The sequence below is a fragment of the Elephas maximus genome, chromosome 15 (genome assembly GCF_024166365.1).
Source record: "Elephas maximus indicus isolate mEleMax1 chromosome 15, mEleMax1 primary haplotype, whole genome shotgun sequence".
Lineage (NCBI taxonomy): Eukaryota > Metazoa > Chordata > Mammalia > Proboscidea > Elephantidae > Elephas > Elephas maximus.
Window position 1 is genome coordinate 11,110,905 of NC_064833.1, and position 24,827 is coordinate 11,135,731.

General features: G+C 44.4%; 1 protein-coding gene across 5 annotated transcripts in view; it reads left to right on the plus strand.

The window, feature by feature from the left end:
- The window catches only part of DNAAF11 (dynein axonemal assembly factor 11), a 105,954-nt gene extending 81,486 nt beyond the window's left edge, over positions 1 to 24,468 (plus strand). The window contains exons 11-13 of one of the 5 annotated variants that reach the window (XR_007513261.1): positions 2,169 to 2,254; positions 9,297 to 9,555; positions 24,182 to 24,468. Coding sequence is in view for 3 of the 5 variants with exons in the window: in XM_049853916.1 (XP_049709873.1) it covers positions 2,169 to 2,254; positions 9,297 to 9,474 (264 nt within the window). In the remaining 2 variants the exon portion in view is untranslated. Of the gene's footprint in view, positions 1 to 2,168; positions 2,255 to 9,296; positions 9,708 to 15,910; positions 16,960 to 24,181 lie in introns of those variants that run through there. The other 4 variants (XR_007513262.1, XM_049853918.1, XM_049853916.1 and 1 more) reach the window with 4 other exon arrangements.
- The last annotated feature ends 359 nt before the right edge of the window (positions 24,469 to 24,827 follow it).

Genomic DNA, 24,827 nt, shown 5'->3' on the forward strand with positions numbered 1-24,827 from the left:
AGTCTGCTGATCAATACACATACTGAAAGGGTGGGGCCTGAGCAGATCCTTCTCTGCATTGCACATAGACCTTCCCACAAAGTCTGTAGGAAGGGAAGTCATACTTGTGTTCATGTCCTTTGGTGTAAAGTCGCAGAGCTAAGTCACACGTACGTACACATACTGCATGTTTATAAAATATGATAGAAACACATACAACTGCATTATAAAAAAAGAATAAAGAGTATGTTGGTTAGGAATTCTTGTGCTACCACGTGATGTAACAAATGAGAAAGGCTGCCATCTAGGGCTGTTGGTCCAGAAGAGCACTCACCTCCCTGAGTTTGATGCTACAGCCCCTCAGACCAGGATTCCTTCCCTCATTCGTTCGTTCATCATTCAGTCATTGAAGCAGATGTGTGATAAACAGCGGGCTGGGCTTTCTAGATTTCTGACCATTGGAGCCTACAACAAAGAGTCCAAGCAAAACAAATTATCCCACTTATTAATTTGATTAAATGCCCAGTACTCCAATGCAAAGATCCAGTAAAACATGGGTAGGAGAATGTGGCTTAGGACTGATGCCAAACCTGAGCTTCTAACTTCCTTCTCAAATATAGACCTTGAGTCCAGCATGTTTGCCTGGCCCAGCAGATGGGAGTAGGGTGGTGATGAGGCCCCCAAAGTCCAATCCTAGTCTTTTTCCTTGGTGAGTTGCCTGGACCCGGACCATAGCAGTGTAACCACCAAGTCTCGGGCAGGACCAAGAAGGAGGCAGAGGGCCCTCACCTTCTTTCACAGCAGTAAGCCTGCCCACCAGGGAGACATGGCCCAGCAGAGCGGCCATTCTCTCACCAAGGAGAAGCAGCTAATGAGTGTGGAGACAGGAAGGTAAGCCCACTCCAAGTCACTCTGCTCCTTGGAAGGGCAGGGTCTCCTCCATGGCCAGTGGACCAAGGCAACATGAAAAGATGAGCTTTAAAACTGCTTCTCTCCCTACTAGTAGTCATGTCTCATACTAGTGTGGGGGTGGGGGCTAAACCAAATACGTAAAGTAAACAGCATGGGTAGGCGTGTGCCTAGCATATAGTTCGGGGCCCGCTAAGTAGGTGGTAGCACACCCTGTCCACGCTCTCACGTGTTACGAGCTGCTTGAGGAAAGGTGCTGGGTGAGAATAATCTTTGCAGTATGTGTGTTGAATTGAGTAAAATAAATGCACATTTATGGAGACTTCTGCATGTGTGGCCCTGTGCTTCTTTAGTTTAAAAGAAGGAGCCCTGGTGGCACAATGGTTAAGTGCCCGGCTGGTAACTGAAAGGGCATTGGTTTGAACCCACCATCTGCTCTACAGGAGGAAAGACCCGACGATCTGCTCCTGTAAAGATCATAGACTAGGAAACCCTAATGGGTGGTTTTCTCTATCATATAGGGTCACTATGAGTCGGAATCGCCTTGACGACACCCCACAACAAAAACGATAGTAGGATTACGGAACTTTTCAGACCAAGAAGGAACCTTTGAGATTATAATTTAATTCCCTCCTTTTACAGAGGAGGCAGCCAGGGTCCGGTGACCTGGGAGAATAAGGACTCGAACTTGCAGCTTGGAGGACTTTCCACGGCAGCCTGTCCCATTGGGAACTCCTCAGAGGCAGGCCCTGACTCACATGTGTGTCCCCAGCACTCCCAGTAGTGTCTGGCATGTTGTTGGCTCTCAGGAAATATGTGTTAAATGAATTAATTCATCTGTATCTCGCTGGTTGGACTTTGGCAATCTGAAGCATAGCTTGTGGCTTTGCAGGACTTTCCTGAACAGATATGATGTGTGGTATAACCCTCTGCATACAACACATAGGGGCTTAAAGTTAGACTCTTTTGTGGAATACTTGGTGAAAAATTAAAATGTTTTTGTATCCTTGAATGGGTGTGTATATGTATATGGAAACCCTGGTGGCATATGGTTAGTCAGCTGCTGACCAAAGGGTTGGCAGTTCGAATCCGCCAGGCGCTCCTTGGAAACTCTATGGGGCGGTTCTACTCTGTCCTATAGGGTCACTGTGAGTCGGAATCAACCTGACGGCACTGGGTTTGGGTTATAGATACAGACACACACAGAGAGAGAGGAGGAATGTTTTCAAAGGCACATCAGGGATTACTGTACCACAGCGTGTGTTGTGTTTTTATTTCAGGTAGGAGAAGTAATCACAAGTGGCAGAAAAGCAGCCAAGTCTGTGAAAACCACCTCAGACATCATCAAAGAACAAACAAACAAAAGGTAACACCCCTTGGGGCTGTCTTTAGCTTTATTGTATTCTCTTCATTGTCATTTGTCAGCTAGAATGTAGGGTCTGAAAAGATACAATTATTTGAGGTTTAAAGCTTACTCATACTATGAATGGTAATATTTGTTCCCCAAACCTTAACCTGTCGATTTGTAAGGCTCTCGTCCATGAAAAACAAATCTGTGCCCCTACAGGGCCCAGTAGCTTGTGAGAATCGTGAGGATGGAGATAGCAACACCCATGACGGCCAACATTTCATGAGCACTTGCTATGTATTCTGCGTGCTCTTCCCATATCAGCACATTTAACCCTCACAGTTTTTAAGCCTGTTTTCAGATGGGGAAACTGAGGCAGAGAAAAGTTTAGAATGTCCTCAAGGTCACATAGCCATGATGTGTTGGGGTGGCTCTGGTGAACCGTGCTCATCCCATTGCTCACAGTGCCCCCTTTTGTGGTCCACGTGTCACTTCATAGATTCTGAGACTCTTGGAGCTAGCTACGATTGCTGAGGGTCCTGCTGTAAAAGGTGTGTAAGCAAAGGATGGAAGATGCCCAGTGGTCAGGAGGGCCCTCACCCTCTCAATAGAACACTTATCTCAATCTCGGTATGCCCCCAATCTTAGCTAGCTCTTCGTCTTTCTCTCTGGTTTCCACTTGAGGGTTCTGACTCAGCTCCCTGGGGGCCCTCAGAACAAAACTGATCTTCCTTAAGCAGCGACATCCCTAAAACTGTTTTGGACAAAGCTCTCGTGTTTCTCAATCCACCTCTAGAACGAGTGTCCCAGTTCTTTCAGCTGCCCTTCTGCTTGTCATGGTTTCCAGACTCTTCCCCTCCAGATGGTAAAATCTATTTTGAACCAAGGCAAACGATCTTTGTGATACAAATGTGTATGCCAGAATTGTCATCATAAAAATACCTGAACAAGAGCTATATATATGCCTCACATAATAGAAGCAGGCAGGCATCAGTGTATTCAAAGGCAACTGTGTTTTTAGAAATTTTGTAGAGGTTTTCAAACACGGGGTTTGTTTGACCAACAGGTATGAAATTGAGTACCGACTGGAAAGTGGGTTGCTGTTTATAATCTTGGAATTTGATTCCCAGCTCAGTGATTTTCATTTCAGATACATGTTTACAGAGATTCAAGGGTATTATGACTATTATGAATATTCACAGATATAATTAACCCCCAACATATGTAAAGAGTCTGAATGCAATTTGTGCGGAATTACAGGGCTGGGGAGCCAAACCATTTGCAAAGAGTTTGGAGATGGTTTTCAGACCCCAAGAATGCTGTCATGACTGTGATTACGCTTCAAGATATCTGAGCATAATTCTTCATGGTGGTACCTCCTGAAGTAGTTTTACAGTGCTTTTCCTTTCCGTTTTGATTACTGAGACACGATCACCCCATAACCACACATAAAATGTCTGTGTGAAGACCGTTTGTGGTACTCCTTAATCACATCAACAAACGTCATTATCACACTGTCTAAGCCTCTGGTTGGGCAACCCCACTAACCAAACAGCTGCCAGTTAAGGCTGCATGCCAAGGATCAAGGCCAGGCAGGCTTGGTGGTTTGAGGGAAGAAGGGTGGCGGGGGGCAGCGGTCCACTGAATGGCCCCTCAACGGACCCTCAACCCTTCTCAGCCCGGAGTGGCCCACTCATCATGCTGTGGGGGCAGAGTGAATGGAGGGAGAAGAGCAGATCAGGTTGGGGTTTGTTCATCTTGGCCGGATGGGATCACATGTGAGGCAACGGTAACTGACTTGGTCAACTCTTGGCATCCTGTGACACTGTGACATGAAGCTAGACATGCCACTTTCTCAGAAAGTGAAGGTATTTATTGAGTGCCCACTCTGGGCTACAGAGTCCTGGTGGTGCAGTGGTTAAGATCTCAGCTGCTCACCAAAAGGTCAGCAGTTTGAATCCACCAGCCTCTCCTTAGAAACCCTATGGGGCAGTTCTACTCTGTCCTATAGGGTCACTATAAGGTCGCTACGAGTTGGAATTGACTCAATGGCAGTGGGTTTTTGCTTACTCTGTGCTACATGATGCTATACGTTATCTTTGATCTTCAAAATAACTAGTGTTTCTGTGTACCGAGATGCAGAGAGGTGGCGTAAGTCACCAAAGCTCGCACAGTTGGTATTAGTGGAACGAGGATTATAAAACCTGGTACGCTCTCGGGCTTGCCTTTCTACTCTCTTCATGGTGTCTCTTGGTGAACAGAAGATCTTAATTTTAAAACAACTGAAATTGTTAAACTTTTTATGGTTAATTTTTTCTCTAAGAAATCCTTTCCTACCCTGAATTCATAAAAAGACAGTCCTTTACGTTATAGTTTATAATTTTTAGGTTTGCCTTTTACATTTAAGTATAATCCATCAAGAATTGATTGTTTAAGGTATGACACTTTTGTTAAGGTTTGATAATTTAATATTTTTCTAATATGGATACCCTGTTGCCCCAGTTTGTCAGTTTGTCCTGCTGTGGTGACTTGCGCGTTGCTGTGATGCTGGAAGCTATGCCACCGGTATTTCAAATACCAGCAGGGTCTCCCATGGTGGACAAGTTTCAGCAGAGCTTCCAGACTAAGGCAGACTAGGAAGAATGACCTACTTTAAAAAATTAGCCGGTGAAAACTCTATGGATCACAACAGAATATTGTCCAAAATTGTGCTAAAGGGTTGGAAGGCACTCAAAATACACAGTAGCTACAACAGTGGACTCAAGCATACCACCAATTGTGAAAATGGCACAGGACTGAGCAACCTTTTGTTCTGTCGTACATGGGGTCACCATGAGTCGGAGCTGCCTTGATGGCAATTAACAATAGTGTGTTGACAGCAACTAACAATTACTTCATGATCTCAGGAAGATTTTCAGTGGAAAGTGGAATTGCTTGGTCCAAATATACTAACTCACCATAGTACTGGAAAAAAGATTATTTCTTTATGTTCTTTCATAGAAGGAATCTGTCTTTGATGTGTTTTACTCCTACTGGTTTTAGGTTATTATTATTATTTATTTAGTTTTTGCTTTCTTCCATGGTAATGAACCCGTTCATTTGTCTTCCACCTTTTCTTACTAGATTCTAGACTTTAGGTGGGTATTGGGCAAACTAGAGACAGCCATCTCTGGCTTAGGGCCTCTGACACTGAGGTGGGGAAAGTAGGTGAGAAAAGCCCTACTTGTCTGGGGGGGGATTAGTGTGATCCTCAAGTGCCCTCGGCTTAGCTGCTCACTGTCTATTACCCCAGAGACTCATGAGTAATTGAAGTCTCCCATGCAATTAGTTATCCCACCCCCTAAGTAGGTAAGCTGAAGGTAACCAGATACTGGCTATGTTCACTATTTATGCCTGAGATCCCAAAATTATGGCCCAGGGATATGCCTGGAAGGGATAAGCTTCTTTTCCTCAAAGTCAAAGACAATATAATTATCACTGACGCTTTTAGATATTTCCTTAATTAAGCCACAGATGTCATAGCCTTTTAAGTAAGAACATAGTAATTAAAAGTAGAGCTATATTTAATAGGAGCCCTGGTGGTGCAGTGGTTAAGAGCTCCGCTGCCAAGCAGAAGGTCGGCAGTTCGAATCCATCAGCTGCTCCTTGGAAACCCTATGGGGCAGTTCCAGTTTGTCCGTAAGGTTGCTGTACGTCGGAATCGACTCCATAGCAAGTTTAGTTTAGTTTTTTTTTTTTTAACTTAATAACAGCTGTAGTATAGGTCCGTGAGTACTTTAACTTCCTACATTTGTATTAGAAAACATTTTCCAAACTGGAGAGTGCCATTTCACTGTAGCTGAACATTGTTATTTTCATTATTATTACTTATACAATTAGTATGCCAGGTCTGGGGATTTACTAGAAGGGCTTACCAAAAACAAAAAAAAAAGTTGCCGTCAAGTTGATCTCAAATCATAGCGACCCTATAGGACAGAGTAGAGCTATGCTCCATAGGATTTCCAAGGAGCAGTTGGTGGATTCGAGCAGCCAGCCTTTTGGTTAGCAGCCAAAAGCTTAACCATAGTTGTACTTAACCATAGTTGTACATAGTTAAGATTTATTACAGTGAAAGGATGCAAAGCAAAATCAGCAAAGGGTGAAGTCCAGAGGAAGCCTAGTGCACATTTCCAAGTGTCCCCTCCCTGTGGAGTCTCACAGAAACCAAAATCCAAACCCGTTGCTGTCCAGCTAATTCCAACTCATAGCAACCCTATAGGACAGAGTAGAACTGCCCTAGAGAGTTTCCAAGGAGCGCCTGGTGGAATTGAGCTGCCAACATTTGGTTAGCAGCCAAACTCTTAACCACTGAGCCACCAGGGCTCTGGAGTCTCACAGGGCAAGCTTAATTCCTCCAGCAATGAGTTGTGACACTTGTGAAGTGTTGTCCAGGTTTTTTATTGGTGATTGGTCTCTTCCTACCTCATTCCAAAATTCAGACTCCCAAAAGGAAAGCAGGTGTTTACTATCAACCACATTGCTTGCACAGTCTAGCCACCATGAGCCACTCTTATTGTTTAGGGAATGTTTCATATCAGTGTAGGAACACTTTACCATCCAAGTTCCCAGGGGCCAACCAAGGGCCAACCTTGCAGGCAAGCCTTTCTAAGGCCAGCAGTGTCAGGCAGGCAGTCACCAGCATCAGGAGGGTGATTACTTCCTGGACATTGGTATCACTTCCTGTGTAACAGTTCTTCGGTCCTTTTAAAGGCAGAGGAGACAGTGAATACCATGGCACCCAGGCATCAGAGGTTGCATGGGCAGGAAATGGCCGTGCACTATTCATTTAACTGGGGCCCCTGCCTCCCCTGGAGTCTCCTTCCCTGTGCTCACCCAAATCCTTAAACACCTTCCAGGCATCTTCAGACCCACCTCTTCTCACCTCTTCACAGAGCGCAAGTCTGGTTTGATTTCTCCCTCCTCTTTCGGCATTCACAGTTCACAGTGTGCATTCTAGGTCTTCAGAACAGATTATTTTATACGCTTTGTATACTTTGTATTTTTCCACAGGGGGATGTGTGTATTAGTCAAAATAGTAAGAAAAGAAACCCAAACCCAGTGCCGTCGAGTCGATTTCCGTCAAAATAGTAAGAGAAGTCAAAAAACCCAAATGCCTTCAAGAGCTGAGCGGGGTACAGAAATGCATGGGGGTTGCAAGGAAAATAGAGAGTTTGCACTTCCAAAAATAAATAAATCGAACCTCCTTCTCCCCTAAAAAGCGGGTCTACTGGGTGAATTTAGTCTGAGGCCCATCGTTTGGGGCTCCTGGAGGAGACTGACTGTGATTTTCGTTAGTACAGAGATCATTCTTATTTAATTTTCTTATTCCCCAGCATTGTTGTTAGGTACTGTCAAGTTGGTTCTGTCTCATGGCAACCCTGTGTACAAGAGAACAAAACACTGCCCAGTCCTGCACCATCCTCACGATTGTAATGTTTGAGCCCATTGTCGTAGCCACTGTGTCAGTCCATCTCATTGAGGGTCCAACAGTATTCCCCAATAGTACAACAATATCTTTTCATTCATTCAACAAGTATTCAGTAAAGCTGTATGCCAAGGATGTAAGATGAAAAAGACAAAACCTGTGTCTCAAAGAAGTTGGCCCAGGGAGGGGGACAGACCAATATGAAACCACTACCTGACAGTGTGATAGATTCTTTATCAGAGCACTGCACCGTGCTGTGAGAGAATGCCCGGGACCTTGTCTATCTGAGCAGACCATGGTTTGCCTGGTGCCTGGTGTGGCAACTGGAACATGTTGTTGGGAGCTGCCATCAAGTCGACTCTGACTCTTGGCGATCTTAGGTAAACAGCTTTGGGGTTATCTGGCCCTGTACCATCCTCACCATCAGCAGCATGTTAGAGTCCATCATTGCAGCTGCTGTGCCAGTCCACTTCACCGAGGGTCTTATTTGCCCTCCTTGGCCCTCCACTTCGCCAAACATGATGTCCTCCTCTAGTTATTGATCCCAACTGACAGCGTGTTCAAAGCAACAGAGTCAGACAATGTTCTACAGGTAAGCCATGGGTTCTCTTTGGCCAATTTTCAGGAGTAGGTTGCCAGGCCTTTCTTCCTAGTCTTACTTAGTCAGGACGCGCCACTGAAATCTGTCCACCGTGGGTGACCCTGCTGGTGTTTGAAATACCAGTTGCATGGTTTCCAGTATCATAGCAACACCCAAGCCACCACAGCTTGACAAACTGATGGGGCTGGGGGGCAGAGGTGGAAGTACTTCATATATATGTGTGGAATGAGTAAATGAATGAATGAATGGTACAGTGACTCTAAAATAATTTGAACATGAAAATCACTGGGGGGACTTTACGTAAATACAGATTACCGGGTCCGGTCCCAGACCTATCTAATCGAAATGGCCAGGGAAGTGGCCCAGCGACCTGTATTAGCTGTAGAGCTGCCCATATGGCTGTGATAATGGGAATCATTGACCAGCTGAAGTTCTTCCTTGTCCTGTTTCATTCTTGCTGTTGCTGGGAGGGCTGGGTGAGGGCAGCAGGAGTTCTTGTAGGAGGCGAGCTGGTGGGGTAGGCCGTGCAGTGCACCTCGTCTTGGAGAATAAGCACCCCTGCCAAAGCGTGGCAGGTCGGATTGTCCGAAGCAGCAGGTTCTCGGAGCCTGCCTAGCTGCCTTCAGGAGTAATAGCTGCCTACAGCAATTCTGATATTGAGCCTTGCTGGGGACTTTGCCTCTATATCATTTCAGTTATCGAAAATATTTCTGGTAAGCTGAGTCCCCCAGGTGACCTCTCCTCCAGCGGCCTGTGGATTGGCACAGCCCTGTAATACTTTTTAGCGCTTAATCTCTTCAGACATCAGAATCTTGCTTTTACAAGGCTCACAGTTACTTGAAGGTAGGGCCAGTCTTGTATTTTTACCTTTATGCTCCAGGTAGAGCACTTGACAATGTTTGTTGAGTAGTGAGCGAAGGAATTAAGTCTATTTGAAACTTAATTTTAAATGATGTAATATTAATTGCCCTTTGCCCTTGTCATTGTTGTTGTAGAAGCAAGCAAATTGAGAAGCTAGAAGTAGATCCTAGCAAGCATTCATTTCCTGATGTGGCTAACATTGTTCAAGAGAAAAAACACACACCTAGAAGAGTTGGATCTGAACCAAAACGTATACCAAGTGATGACGACCCAGACTTTGAAGATAACCCTGACGTACCTCCATTGATTTGAAACAAAGGCTACACTGTCCTTGACTGTGACCCACCAGACCCAGTTTATCTCAGTGCAGAATGTATGCGTATCATTTATGGGGTAGACACAGAGTTATTTATCAGTATTACTACTACAGTGTTTTAACGCACCTACCTTGTCTAATACTATCCTTGAACTAGTTTAAAATTAAAGTCTGTACCTTACATATATGACAATTGATCATTTGTCTATAATAAAGTACTGGCTAGTGAAAATGCTCAATAGATCTTAGAATTACTATACAAAACATTTATTATAAATCATAGCACTCTCTGCTTGTGCAAATAGATCATAGATAAAAAGCACTAATTATTAAATTGGTATCTCAGCAAATTAGCCAAACTCGAAGTTAAAACTAATTTCAGGTCAACTTGGAATACTTTAATATGATTTTAAGCAGTATTTCAGTTTTCTTTTCTGGATATGTTTGCTTTCTGTGGTGGCATGGTATAATGGCAATAATATCAGTTTTGAAATCAAACACCCTGAAATTGGATTCCAGCTCAATCACTTTATAAAGATTTTCAGCAAGTCCTTTAACTTCCCTGATCCTTACTGAATTTATCTGTAACTGGGGAATAATAATATTTGCCTCATAGGTTTGTCTCAAGATAAGCTACATGAAGTGCCCAGCATAGCATGTTATACGTGTGCTGTTCCCTCTTTATTCTTCTCCGTTTCCTCCTCTCTTTTCCTCTCTCCCACTTAGTTTTTATCCATTTCTTCATTTACTTTTCTCCCATATCCTCTTTTTTCTCTTCATCTTCTTCCTCCCCATCCTACTCTTCCTATTCTACTGCCTTCTTCATGCTTTTTGATATTTGTGTGTCTTAGTTATCTAGTGTTGCTGTAACAGTGGGTAGCTATACCACAAATGGGTGGCTTTAATGAACAGAAATTTATTTTCTCACAGTTAGGAGGTTAGAAGACTGAATTCAGGGTGCTGGCTCTAGGGGAGGGCTTTCTGTCTCTCTCAGCTCTGACGGAAGATCCTTGTCTCTTTTCAGCTTCTGTTCCTACATTCCTTTGCAATTTTCATGTGTATTGTATCTGTCTTCCCCCATCTCTGCTTCCTTGCTTCTGTTCCTGACCTGCTCTTTTTATATCTAAAAAGTGACTGGATTTTAGACACAGCCTAAATCAATATGGCCTCATTAACATAACAGAGAAAATCCTGTTCCCAAAAGGAATTACATCCACAGGTGTAGGGGTTAGGATCTACAACACATATTCAGGGGGACACAATTCAGTCCATAACATTTTGTCTCTTCTTTACCTATACCATTATTAAGTAAATATTTCATATACAGTGTAGGAAAAACAATTGTTATCCTGATGATGATACACGAGCATTTAGATCAGGCTTTCCCAAATAGTCATTCGACAAATACTTATTGAGCAACTATTGAGTTTTAGTCACTGCTTTAATCCATTGCCACTGAGTCGATTCTGACTCACAGTGACCCTATAGGACAGAGTAGAACTGTCCCAAAGGATATCACGGGCTGTAATCTTTATAGAAGCTGATTGTACACTTTTCTCCTGCAGAGTGGCTAGTGGGGCTGACCTTTCAGTTAGCAGCCTAGCGTTTAAACACTCCACCACCAGGGCTCCTAGGCATTGCTGTAGTCATCAGGAATTCAGCCATATATAAAAACAACTAAACATATGTTGTTGTTGTTAAGTGCCATCATGTGGGTTCCAACTCATAGCGACCCTGTGTACCACAGAATGAAACATTGCCCGGTCGTGTGCCATGCTCACAGTCGTTGTTATGCTTGAGCCCGTTGTTGCAGCCACTGTGTCAATCCACCTCATTGAGGGTGTTCCTCCTTTCCACAGACCATGTATGTTACCAAGCATGATGTCCTTCTCCAGGAACTGATCCCTCCTGGCAACATGTCCAAAGTCTTGCCATCCTTGCTTCTAGGGAGTGTTCTGGTTGTACTTCTTCCAAGACAGATTTGTTCATTCTTTTGGCAGTCCATGGAATATTCAATATTCTTCTCCAGCACCACAATTCAAAGGCGTCATTTCTTCTTCGGTCTTCCTTATTCATTGTCCAGCTTTTTGCATGCATATGATGCAACTGAAAATACCATGGCTTGGGTCAGGTGCACCTTAGTCTTCAAGATCACATCTTTGCTTTTCAACACTTTAAAGAGGTCTTTTGCAGCAATTTTGCCCAATGCAATGAGTCTTTTGATTTCTTGACTGTTGCTTCCATGGGTGTTGATTGTGGATCCAAGTAAAATGAAATCTTTGGCAACTTTAGTCTTTTCTCCGTTTATCATGCTGTTGCTTATTGGTGCAATTGTGAGGATTTTTGTTTTCTTTATGTTGAGGTATAATCCATACTGAAGGTTGTGGTCTTTGATCTTCATCAGTAAGTGCTTCAAGTCCTCTTCACTTTCAGCAGGCAAGGTTGTGTCATCCACTGCCTGAGTGTAGTGCCTTCTGCTTCCATTTCACTTCCCAAGCCTTATGCAGTTTCCTGTTTTGGTGAACACTACCCAGGAACCATACAAAGAAGTGGACTCTGGGAAGTATAGTTCTCAGCCTTAGCCAAGATGACATTCCACAATCCAAAAGAGACGAACTCTTATCAACTTGGCAGCCATATTCATTTATCATTACTATATTTAATTTACAAAGAAAGATTATACTTCTGAGTAACCTGATACAATTATCCCTTAAACAACTGAAACCGTGCTATCCCTCCCTCTCCCCCAAAATGATACATAAGGTGCCATATGGCACTTTTGCTATCTTTGGGTGACAGTCAATTCCACTTCTAGAGGAGTCACACTCCCCTTTTGATATCCTGTAAATTAAATGTTGAGATATAAAGCCAACCACTATTAACACATCTTATTTTAGAATGAGAGAAAGAAAACAAAGAAATATGTGTGTATGTGTGTGTATAGAATTTTTACATGAATATATATATATAGAGAGAGAGGAAGGGCGAGAGAGAGATTTATACACAAAGATATTCAAATCAAGGCCTGGAAGAAATACCACTAATATAGTCCTTGTTCTTACAGATGGTCATGTGGTTGTAGCTGGTCACTGATATTTATAGCTTCCTTCTTCTAGTCGTTATCCCGTATTACCTTTACCCTCAGCAAGCACCTCAGCTGGTCATAGTTCCTTGTGTGGTTGGATGACCCAACCTTCATTCCTGAGATTCTGTGCCGTTTGCAGTTGTCCTGCCTGTATTGAGTTATTTAGTTTTCCATTTAAGTTCTCGCAGAGCATGGAAGTACTAAGAGATGCCCCTAGAATCTTCTGTACTTCCGATATGCTTCCCTCTGTCATGCCCTCCAACACCCCACCGTGAATAGTAGCCATCTAGTTTTCCTGTGACAGTCACACCATCCCATCTAGTACAGCAACATCCTTCTTTGCTTGTTGGTTCACCGGCACAAGGTCAGTCTCAATTTCCAGTTAGAAGGCAGCCTTGTCGTGTACCCTCATGGAAGCTCTCTTGCCTTTGGAATCAATGCCTTTAAACCAGCAGAGCCCAGAGTTTCAGGTACAGCAAGTAAAACTTTGGCTAGTTAATCACTAGGGGTAATAGTGAGAGGAGTCGCTCCCATTTTGACCTCTTAATTAGGAGACCTATGAATCTTGGCTATCGCAGAAACAGTACCATATATTGCGCAGTCGTAGAATATGCTATGTATGCTAAGGAACATTACCCCAACCATTCAAACCCTGCTGGCAATATGGTTGAGTCTTGAAAAGGCCATTTCATTGTTCTATCAGGCCAGCTGCCCCAGGAAGATGGAAAACGTGGTAAGTCTGGTGACTTCCATAAATGTCATTTCATTGGCATATTTTATTTGTGTTAAAATGAGTTCCCTGGTGTCATGGGTTGAATTGTGTCCTGCAAACATACATGTATCAGTTTGGTTACTCCATGATTCTCAGTATTTTGTGATTGTCCACCAGTTTGTCATCTAATGTGATTTTCCTACACGTTGTAAATCCTACCTCTGTGATGTTAATAAGGCAGCAGTTATGTTAATGAGGCAGGACTCAATCTACAAGATTGGACTGTGGCTTGAGCCAATCTCTTCTGAGATACAAAAGAAAGAAAGAAGTGAACAGAGAGAAGGGGAACCTCATACCACCAAGAAAGCAGCACTGGGAGTAGAATGTGTCCTTTGGACTTGGAGTTCCTGTGAAGAGAAGCTCCTAGTCCAGCAGAAGATTGATGACAAGAACCTTCCTCTAGAATCGGCAGAGAGAGAAAGCCTCCCCCTGGAGCTGACACACTGAATTTAGACTTCTAGCCTCCTAGACTGTGAGAGAATAAATTTTTTTTTTGTTAAAGTCATCCACTTGCGGTATTTCTGTTATAGCAGCACTAAATGACTAAGACACCCGGTCAGAGGTGACATTGCCTGAAATACCATGGTGGTGAATATGGCATTATAAAAGTCCACAGATGGTGGTTTTGGCAGAAGCATGGTAGAGAAGGCAGGCAGATTCATATTCAGGGCGAGTGATCGTTTCAGTGAAAACAAAGTGCTGGCCCTTCCATGATGCAAGGGTTCCAGCGTAATCAACCTGCCACCAGGTGGCTGGCTGGTCCCCTGGGGTATAGCAGTGCCATATGAGGGAGTGGCTTGGTGTTATTTTCTGCTATTGACCTACTAGTCGAGGTCTTAAAACATGTCTTCAAATTATTTGACTTTCTTCTCATCAAGAGGCAGAATCTCTGCCTTCTCCGCTTGAATCGGGGCAAACCCTAGTGATTGGCTTTTGACCAATAGAATAATGATGAAGTGATGTTCCGTGGAAATCAAGGCTAGATCAGAAAGTCATATATCTGCTGATATTCTCTTGGGACACTTGCTCTGCGAGGGTCTAGTCTCCGTGTAAGAAGTCCCACTCCCCTGAGACTGCCACGCTGGAGAAGCTACCTGCAGGCTTTCTGGTCAGAAGCTGCAGCCGGGCTCACAAGGGATTTGAGGGGCTAAGATTGATGAAATGTCTTTGGAGCAAGCTGTTACCTTTCTGTGAGTCTACTCAATTTTGGGCTGAGGTTTGAGGCTGCCTCGTGAACCCGAGGAGTCAGAGAAGGGCTCTGTCGGAGTGGGAGAAGCTGGTCCTCCCCAAAACTGGCTGGGAGCAAGGATGCATTGCCACATGGGAAAGAACAGCCTGGGGCCGTTCCGGGTGCTGAACTTTCGGTTTGCCTGAGGGTGAGGTGACCTAAGGGAAGAAACCAGAGGTGTGTTGCTGGACGCTTAGGGCCGAGGAAGGAACCTCTGAGGACATCTCAGGTCCAGAGGATGTAGGAGAGAGGGGTAAAAGGAAACCTCTGAAGAGTCCGTGAAAGTGCCTCGAAAGGGAGAAAAAAGTCAGCTTCAATCAGATCCAAGAGCAGGAAGCCTGACCAAACCATGTTTAAGAACTATCCTATCTGTACTAGTCAAGGTCTTGGTAGTTCCCAGCCTTGAACTTGAAGGCGTAAAGGAAGGGAGTGGTATCAGGATGCAGAGAGACACCTGCATTCAGTTGGTGACTGACAGTACCTTGGATCTTCCTCCAGGGCTACAGCCTCCCTGGGGCTACCCACAGGTAGAAAACCGGGGAAATAAATGTCTCGGCCTTACCATCCTCCTTCCCTCCAGTTTCTTGCTAGAGACTGGCCAAACACAACCAGAAGCCAGGAACAATGGAGCCTGGATATGGGGTCCTTAGAGGCCAAGTTCCTGGGATGCACGGCACGGTGAAGAAGGGTGGATGCCCTCTTCTTCTGTAATTTCTATTCCTCTTCCTTTCTGAGTCCTCTTTCAGTAATGCTCCTCCCCAGCGTGACCCCAGCTGCTCCATTTCCTTGGAAGTACCAGACCTTTCTACAGAAACAATCAAACCCCAAGTCTTCTATTGTAGCTTTTAAGTTTTGTCAGCTCCATCATCCAGGGAGCTTTAAAGGGGTCAGATGAGCTTCTGGCTCATTGTAGGCTGACCCCATGAGGCTTGGCTTGGATGATCCCGAAGAGGAAGCACCGGCTCTTCAACCTTCAGACAGTGGAAACCAGCACATTCTCCTTCGACTTTCTTCCCTTGTCATCTCTGGTCCTCCCCGACAAGGACAGAGCTAGACCTCCAGGACTGCAGTAGAGGAAGGGTGAGCAGGAGGAGAGAAGAGAGAAGACCGACATGGTCCTCCTTCCCTTTCCATTACAGGTTTCCAACCTCAGCAGCCGGAAAGGGGACATGGGATGGAGGGGAGGAGAAAAGATTTAATGCCAGGGTTTTGACTGTTATAGGGAACAATCTCACTACTGAATGGAGACTGAGAATGTGATTTCATGGCTGAAGGGCCGTCTATTACTCAAGAATAAGAGGAAATGTTATTAAAAAAAAATTTTTTTTTTTTTTTGAAATGTTATAGGATCTGTTTAAATCTTCATCCAGACCCACCCCCACTGAAGAAAGGGTGAAGAAATAGCGGGGGACAAAAACACACTCCATTTTGATCACATCTCACAAGGTGAACCGTCTACATTAAGATTCCACTAATAATAACCCATGATTCTAGAATCTGGCTGCTCTTTCCAAACTCTCCCGCTGTGACCCTCCTCCCCCCTCTGCCTCTGTTCATTCCTTCTCCAAGAAGCTTCCTTGTCTCGTGTCTCCCACATCAGCACCACCAGGGACAGGAAAGGCCTTTAGTCCTTGTAATCGTTTCCTGTGACTGCCATAGCCAATTACCCAAACTGGGCAGCTTAAAGCAATAGGAGTGTATTCTCTCACGGTTCTGGAGGTTGTGTTTAGTGCCGTGGAGTCAGCACCGACTCATGGCAACCCCATACACAATGGAATCAGACCATTGTGATCCACAGCGTTTTCACTGGCTGATTTTTGGAAGTAGATCACCAGTCCTTTCTTCCTAGTCCATCTTAGTCTGGAAGCTCCACTGAAACCTGTCCAGCATCGTTGTTGTTGTTGTTAGGTGCCGTCGAGTCGGTTCCGACTCATAGCGACCCTGTGCACAACAGAACGAAACACTGCCCGGTCCTGCGCCATCCTTACAATCGTTGTTATGCTTGAGCTCATTGTTGCAGCCACTGTGTCAATCCACCTCGCTAAGAGTCTCCCTCTTTTCCGCTGACCCTGTACTCTGCCAAGCATGATGTCCTTCTCCAGGGACTGACCCCTCCTGACAACATGTCCAAAGTATGTAAGACGCAGACTCGCCATCCTTGCCTCTAAGGAGCATTCTGGCCACACTTCTTCCAAGACAGATTTGTTCGTTCTTTTGGCAGTCCATGGAATATTCAATATTCTTCGCCAACACCACAATTCAAAGGTGTCAGCTCTTCTTCAGTCTTCCTTATTCATTGTCCAGCTTTCACATGCATATGATGCAATTGAAAATACCATGGCTTGCGTCAGGCACACCTTAGTCTTCAAGGTGACATCTTTGCTCTTCAACATTTTACAGAAGTCCTTTACAGCAGATTTACCCAATGCAACAGGTCTTTTGATTTCTTGACTGCTGCTTCCATGGCTGTTGATTGTGGATCCAAGTAAAATGAAATCCTTGACAACTTCAATCTTTTCTCTGTTTATGATGATGTTGCTCATTGGTCCAGTTGTGAGGATTTTTGTTTTCTTTATGTTGAGGTGCAATCCACACTGAAGGCCGTGGTCCAGCATCATAGCAACACACAAACCTCCACAGATAGACTGGTAGTAGCTGCACTTGAAGTACATGGGCTGAGAATTGAACCTGGATCTCCTACGTGAAAGGTGAGGATTCTACCACTGAATCACCAATGCCCCCAGGAAATCTAAAATCAAGGTTTTAGCAGGGCAATATTCCCTCAGAAACCTCTAGAGGAGGAGCCTTTCTTACCTTGTCTAGCTTCTGGTAGCCCCAGGCATTCCTTGGCTTGTGGCACCATCACTTCAATTTCTGCCTTCGTCTTCACATGGCCTTCTTCCCTTTGTGTGTATTTGTCCCTCTTCTTATAAGGATACCAGTCACATTAGATTAGGGCACCATTTTACTCCAGTATGACCTCATATTAATTTGGTTACATTTGCAAAGACCCTGTCTTATCTAGTGCTGTTATAACAGAAACACAAGTGGATGGCTTTAACAAAAAGAAATTTATTCTCTCACAGTTTAGGAGGATAGAAGTCCAAATTCAGGGCACCAGCTCTAGGGGAAGGCTTTCTCTCTGTTGGCTCTGGGGGAAGGCCTTTGTCATTAGTGTTTCCCTGGTCTAGGAGTTTCTCAGCACTGGGACCCCAGGTCCGAAGGACATGCTCTGCTCCAGGCACTTCTTTCTTGGTAGTATGAGTTCCTTCTCATCTCTGCTTAGTTCTTTCTTTTATACCTTAGAAGAGACTGACTCAAGATACAACCTAATCCTATAGATTGAGTCCTGCCTCATTAACATAACTGCCTCTAATCCTGCCTTATTAACATCATAGAGGTAGGATTTACAACACATAGGATAATCATATCAAATCACAAGATGGTGGACAACCACACAATACTGGGAATCATGGCCTAGGCAAGTTGCCACACATTTTTTTTTTTAATAATTTTTATTGAGCTTTAAGTGAACGTTTACAAATCAAGTCAGTCTGTCACATGTAAGCTTACATACACCTTACTCCATACTCCCACTTACTCTCCCCCTAATGAGTCAGCCCTTCCAGTCTATCCTTTCGTGACAATTTTGCCAGTTTCTAACCCTCTGTACCCTCCTATCTCCCCTCCAGACAGGAGATGCCAACACAGTCTCAAGTGTCCACCTGATACAAGTAGCTCACTCTTCATCAGCATCTCTCTCCAACCCATTGTCCAGTCCCTTCCATGTCTGATGAGTTGTCTTCGGGAATGGTTCCTGTCCTGGGCCAACAGAAGGTTTGGGGACCATGACCGCCGGGATTCTTCTACTCTCAGTCAGACCATTAAGCCTGGTCTTTTTATGAGAATTTGGGGTCTGCATCCTTTATCCCACTGATCTCCTTCTCCCTCAGGGGTTCTCTGTTGTGCTCCCTGTCAGGGCAGTCATTGGTTGTGGCCGGGCACCATCTAGTTCTTCTGGTCTCAGGATGATGTAAGACTCTGGTTCATGTGGCCCTTTCTGTCTCTTGGGCTCATAGTTGTTGTGTGACCTTGGTGTTCTTGTTCTTCATTCTTCTTTGATCCAGGTGGGTTGAGACCCATTGATGCATCTTAGATGGCCGCTTGTTAGCATTTAAGACCCCAGATGCCACATTTCAAAGTGGGATGCAGAATATTTTCATAATAGTATTATTTTGCCAATTGACTTAGAAGTTCCCTTAAGCCATAGTCCCCAAACCCCCGCCCCTTGCTCCGCTGACCTTTGAAGCATTCAGTTTATCCAGGAAACTTCTTTGCTTTTGGTCAGTCCATTAGAGCTGACCTTCCATGTATTGAGTATTGTCCTTCCCTTCACCTGAAATAGTTCTTATCTACTAAGTAATCAGTAAATAACCCTCTCCCACCTTCCCTCCCTCCCCTCCTCGTAACCACAAAAGTATGTGTTCTTCTCAGTTTATAATATTTCTCAAGGTCTTATAATAGTGGTCTTATACAATATTTGTCCTTTTGCCTCTGACTAATTTCACTCGGCATAATGCCTTCCAGGTTCCTCCATGTTATGAAATGTTTCACAGATTCGTCACTGTTCTTTATCGATGCGTAGTATGCCATTGTATGAATATACCACAATTTATTTAACCATTCATCCGTTGATGGACACCTTGGTTGCTTCCAGTTTTTTGCTATTGTAAACAGAGCTGCAATAAACATGGGTGTGCATATATCTGTTCGTGTGAAGGCTCTTATTTCTCTAGGGTATATTCCAAGGAGTGGGATTTCTGGGTTGTATGGTAGCTCTATTTCTAACTTTTTAAGAAAACGCCAGATAGATTTCCAAAGCGGTTGTACCGTTTTACATTCCCACCAGCAGTGTATAAGAGTTCCAATCTCTCCACAGCCTCTCCAACATCTATTATTTTGTGTTTTTTGGATTAACACCAACCTTGCTGGAGTGAGATGGAATCTCATCATAGTTTTAATTTGCATTTCTCTAATGGCTAATGATTGAGAGCATTTTCTCATGTATCTGTTGGCTGCCTGAATATCTTCTTTAGTGAAGTGTGTGTTCATATCCTTTGCCCACTTCTTGATTGGGTTGTTTGTCTTTTTGTGGTTGAGTTTTAACAGAATCATATAGATTTTAGAGATCAGGCACTGGTTGGAGATGTCATAGCTGAAAATTCTTTCCCAATCTGTAGGTGGTCTTTTTCCTCTTTTGGTGAAGTCTTTAGATGAGCATAGGTGTTTGATTTTTAGGAGCTCCCGGTTATCTGGTTTCTCTTCGTCATTTTTGGTAATATTTTGTATTCTGTTTATGCCTTGTATTAGGGCTCCTAAGGTTGTCCCTATTTTTTCTTCCATGATCTTTATCGTTTTAGTCTTTATGTTTAGGTCTTTGATTCACTTGGAGTTAGTTTTTGTGCATGGTGTGAGGTATGTGTCCTGTTTTATTTTTTTGCAAATGGTTTTATCCAGTTATGCCAGCACCATTTGTTAAAAAGACTATCTTTTCCCCAATTAACTGACACTGGGCCTTTGTCAAATATCAGCTGTTCATATGTGGATGGATTTATATCCGGGTTCTCAATTCTGTTCCATTGGTCTATGTGTCTGTTGTTGTACCAGTACCAGGCTGTCTTGACTACTGTGGCTGTATAATAGGTTCTAAAATCAGGTAGAGTGAGGCCTCCCACTTTCTTCTTCTTTTTCGGTAATGCTTTACTTATCCAAGGCTTCTTTCCCTTCCATATGAAGTTGGTGATTTGTTTCTCCATCACATTAAAAAATGTCATTGGAATTTGGATTGGAAGTACATTGTATGTATAGATGGCTTTTGGTAGAATAGACATTTTTACTATATTAAGTCTTCCTATCCATGAGCAAGGTATGTTCTTCCACTTAGGTAGGTCCTTTTTAGTTTCTTGCAGTAGTACTTTGTAGTTTTCTTTGTATAGGTCTTTTACATCTTTGGTAAGATTTATTCCTAAGTATTTTATCTTCTTGGGGGCTACTGTGAATGGTATGGATTCAGTGATTTCCTCTTCGATGTTCTTTTTGTTGATGTAGAGGAATCCAAGTGATTTTTGTATGTTTATCTTATAACCTGAGACTCTGCCAAACTCTGCTATTAGTTTCAGTAGTTTTCTGGAGGATTCCTTAGGGTTTTCTGTGTATAAGATCATGTCATCTGCAAATAGAGATAATTTTACTTCCTCCTTGCCAATCCGGATGCCCTTTATTTCTTTGTCTAGCCTACTTGCTCTGGCTAGGACCTCTTAGCACAATGTTGAATAAGAGCAGTGACACACATTTTTGGGGGACACAATTCAATCCATAACAGACCCTATTTTCAAATATGGTCACATTCACAGGTACCAGGAGTAAGGGAACACAATTCAACCCAAAACAATCTTCCTCCTATTCACCAGGAGAAAGAGAGTCTCACTTGGTGTGATGTCATTTTCTGTTCCCTATTCCCAGGCACCATCTATTCCATGCATTTTTCTCCTGCTTCTCTTCTCAGGTTCTCCTTAGTAGCATGAAGTGGCCCTTTGTTATCATTGCCCTTGGTGTCCTGCTGTCCCCAGCACAACTGTTCACACCTGTGCCTTCCAATCCAGGCTACCAGTAGGGGTCTGATAGCGGGAATCCTGTGCACGTGTGTGGCCTACAAATGTCCACAGGGGACAGAGACTACTAGGGGAGGTTTGAGTGTGGCTTGAGACCCCAGCGCCTAGCTGAATGTGTCCGTCTTCCCTATGCACGGTAAGGCTGCCCTCTGTGTGACAGCTGGGGCTGCTACACGCAGTGTGTGTCTATCACTGTTGGCAGTCTGTCACAGCTTGCCTGGCACATTTGGATGGAAAATGCTATCCCGTCTACAGTCGATGCATGTCAGGCCAATGTGTCTGCCACTCTTAAGGCAGACCTTATTACAATGAGCTGTTCTTTTGTACTTCTATTCCCTAATTATTGCTCCTTTCCTTTTGTCTGGTGTCATCTTATATTAGAGTTAAGCTTCAGCTTGCCCAAGTGATGTGTCTCTTCACTCAGCATTTCTGCAGCACGTGCTAGATACAAGAAGCTGTGTCAGGTTCCATGAAGGATCTTCTTCTGAGAGCTCGCTCTTCCAGTTCTTGTCCTCTTTCTGCTGAGTGACTGTGTTCCCTCCAGAGCCGGGCCTCATCTAGCCACTCTACTTCTCTTCACAGGACAAGGCACCCTGTCCTAGGGCTTGAGGAATGCCCTATAGGCATGCTGTCTCCTATCATTTGTATTTCTCGCTCTTTTTGAGTCTTCTTTCGGTAACACTCCCCCCCAGGGTGACCCCAGCTGCTCCATTTCCTTGGAAGTACCAGACCTCTCTACAGAAACAATCAAATGCCAAGTCTTCTATTGTAGCTTTTAAGTTTTGTTAGCTCCATCATCCAGGGAGCTTCAGAGGGGACGGGTGGGCTTCTGCTTCATTGTGGGCTGACTCCATGGATTGGATGATCCTGAAGAAGAAGTGCCACTTCTTCCAACAAGATAGGGAGCACTGGGAATCCTTCACTCGGAGATTCAAAATGAAACCTGCCTCACACCATGGAAACTCTTTCCCCAAAGCCCTCATTTGGACTGCATATGAAAATCATAGTACTTCTGGTAATATAACTGTGGCCGCATTTCTTGTGGACAGTCTCGATCTTATTTTGTTTTGTGATCATTCACACCCTCCCTGTTGTTTCTTCTGAGTTCCTGGGTATCATGGATTGAATCGTGTTCCCCAAAAATGTGCATCAACTGGGCTAGGCCATGATTCCTAGTATTGTGTGATTGCCCACCATTTTGTCATCTGATGTGATTTTCCTATGTTGTAAATCCTACCTCTACGATGTTAATGAGGCAGGGTTACAGGCAATTATGTTAATGAGGCAGAACTCAATCTACAAGATTAGGTTGTGTCTTAAATCAGTCTCTTTTGAGATATAAAAGAGAAGCGAGCAGAGAGACAGGGGGAGCTCATACCACCAAGAAAGCAGTGCTGGGGCAGAGTGTATCCTTTGAACCTGAGGCTCCTGCCCCGAGAAGCTCCTACTTCAGGGGAAGGTAGATGACAAGGACCTTCCTCCAGAGCCAACAGAGAAGGCCTTCCACTGGGACTGACGCCCTGAATCTGGACTTCTAGCCTACTAGGCTGTGAGAGGGTAAACTTCTGTTTGTTGAAGGTGTCTACTTGTGGTATTCCTGTTACAGAGGCACTTGATAACTAAGACACTAGGATTCTCCCTTAAGTCAGGAAGGCGGAGAGATTTGTCTTTAAGTAGGCCACGTTACTCACAGCCATGGTTCCCCCTAGGACTCAGCCCATTTCCAGTTTCTGCTAAAGACAGACTTGGCAATAGCCGCCCGGCTGCACTCTGTGTCCCTGCTCTCCTCAGAAGGTTAAGTCTTGTCCCCGGAGAGCTCGTCCAGTCGTCCCCTAACCCCTTCAGGACGAGTTCTCTCCTGGGCGGCAACTTGTACAGAAGCGAGTTAACTTAGCAGGCCTGAGACTGCCATCCTTTGAAAGGCCTGCTTGCAGGGTTGGCCCTTGCCTGGCCTCTGGGAACTTGGATTTTGGGAGGGTTCCCGCCATCCCGCCAACGTACAAGTGTGGGTTGCTGTGCCTGAACAGTTTGTGCAAGCAGCGTGGTGTGTTCTGAGCATCGGCTTCCCTCGGGGTGGCTGGAACTTCGGTATGTGGTAAGCAGAGAGTACCGACGTGACTGCGAAACTGGTTGCTGGCAAGTCCATTCCGACTCCTGGCGACCCCGTGTGTGCAGAGCAGAGCTGCTCCACAGGGTTTTCAAGGCCGTGACCTTTCAGCAGATCACCAAGGCTTTCTTCCTAGTGCTCTAGGTAGGTTCAAACCACCAGCCTTGTGGTGAGTAGCAGGGTGCTTGACTCTAATACCCCAGAGGGCTTTTTCCATGTGACCAGCCCCTCATAAAGACCCTGGACAGAGTCTCTAATGAGCTTTCCCAGTAGACAGCATTTCACACAGGTCACAACTCATTGCTGTAAGATTTAAGCATGTCCAGTGTGACCCTGAGGAGTACTGGTGGGGCAATGGTTAAGCACTCAGCTGCTAATCAAAAGCTGAGCAGTTCAAATCCACCAGCGGCTCTGCGGGAGAAAGACCTGGCTATCTGCACCTGTAAAGTTTACAGCCTAGGAAACCCTATGGGGTAGTTCTACTTTGTCATATAGGGTCTCTGTGAGTTGGAATCCTCTTGATGGCAAACAACAACAACCTTTTAACTGTCACCTCCTATCCCACCAACTCCCCCAGCCCTAAACAACCACTAATCTAGTCTCTGTCTCTATAGCTTTCCCTGTTCTGGACTTTCATATTTCATAAGAACGATATCAAGTAGCATGTGGTCTTTTGTGCCTGGCTTTCTTCATTTAGTCTATTTTCACTGTTCATCCATGTTGAAGCATGTATCAGAACTTTATTCCTTTTGATGGCTGGATACTATTCCATTGTATGGATATGCCACGTGTTGTTTGTCCAGGCATCTGTTAATAGACATTATCTATGTCATTTTTCAGGTGCGAGAATAGAGACTCACAGAAAGCAAGGCTAGAAACTGAAGGGCCATGCTGTTTTTACCCCCGTCTACCCGTGTGTAAACCGAGACCTTCCGTCACATGGCCTGTGCTTATCTTAGGAACATACTCGCCACACACTTGGCCCTACACCATCACGCCCACTTTCATCTCATTGGCCAAGACTGCGGCGCAGCCAGTGTTTGCTGCAAGGAGGTGGGAGATCCAGTGTCTGTAACTGTGAACTTTGCTGCACCAAAGAAGTTCAGGGCTCTGTTAGAAAGGAAGAAGGGGAGAATGCATACTGGGTAGACAGCAAGGACAGCAAGCTACAAAAATAAATTAAGCAGTGTATCCTACAGTTAGTCAAAGCAGTGACCATTTTAGGAAATAAAATTCTATTTTGACTTTCGAAAGGTAAATATTTTTACTTAATCATGAGACAGTATAGTGACCCTTGAGGCTGATTGCCTGCCATAAGCACAAAGTATCATGTTCAACTTAAATTGTTATCGTTAGATCCATTCATCAGTATCAACTCAGACTGACCCCATGTAACAGAGTGGAACTGCCCCATAGGGTTTTCTTGGCTGTAACCTTTACAGGAGCAGATCACCAAGTCTTTTCTCCCACGAAGCCACTGGTGAGT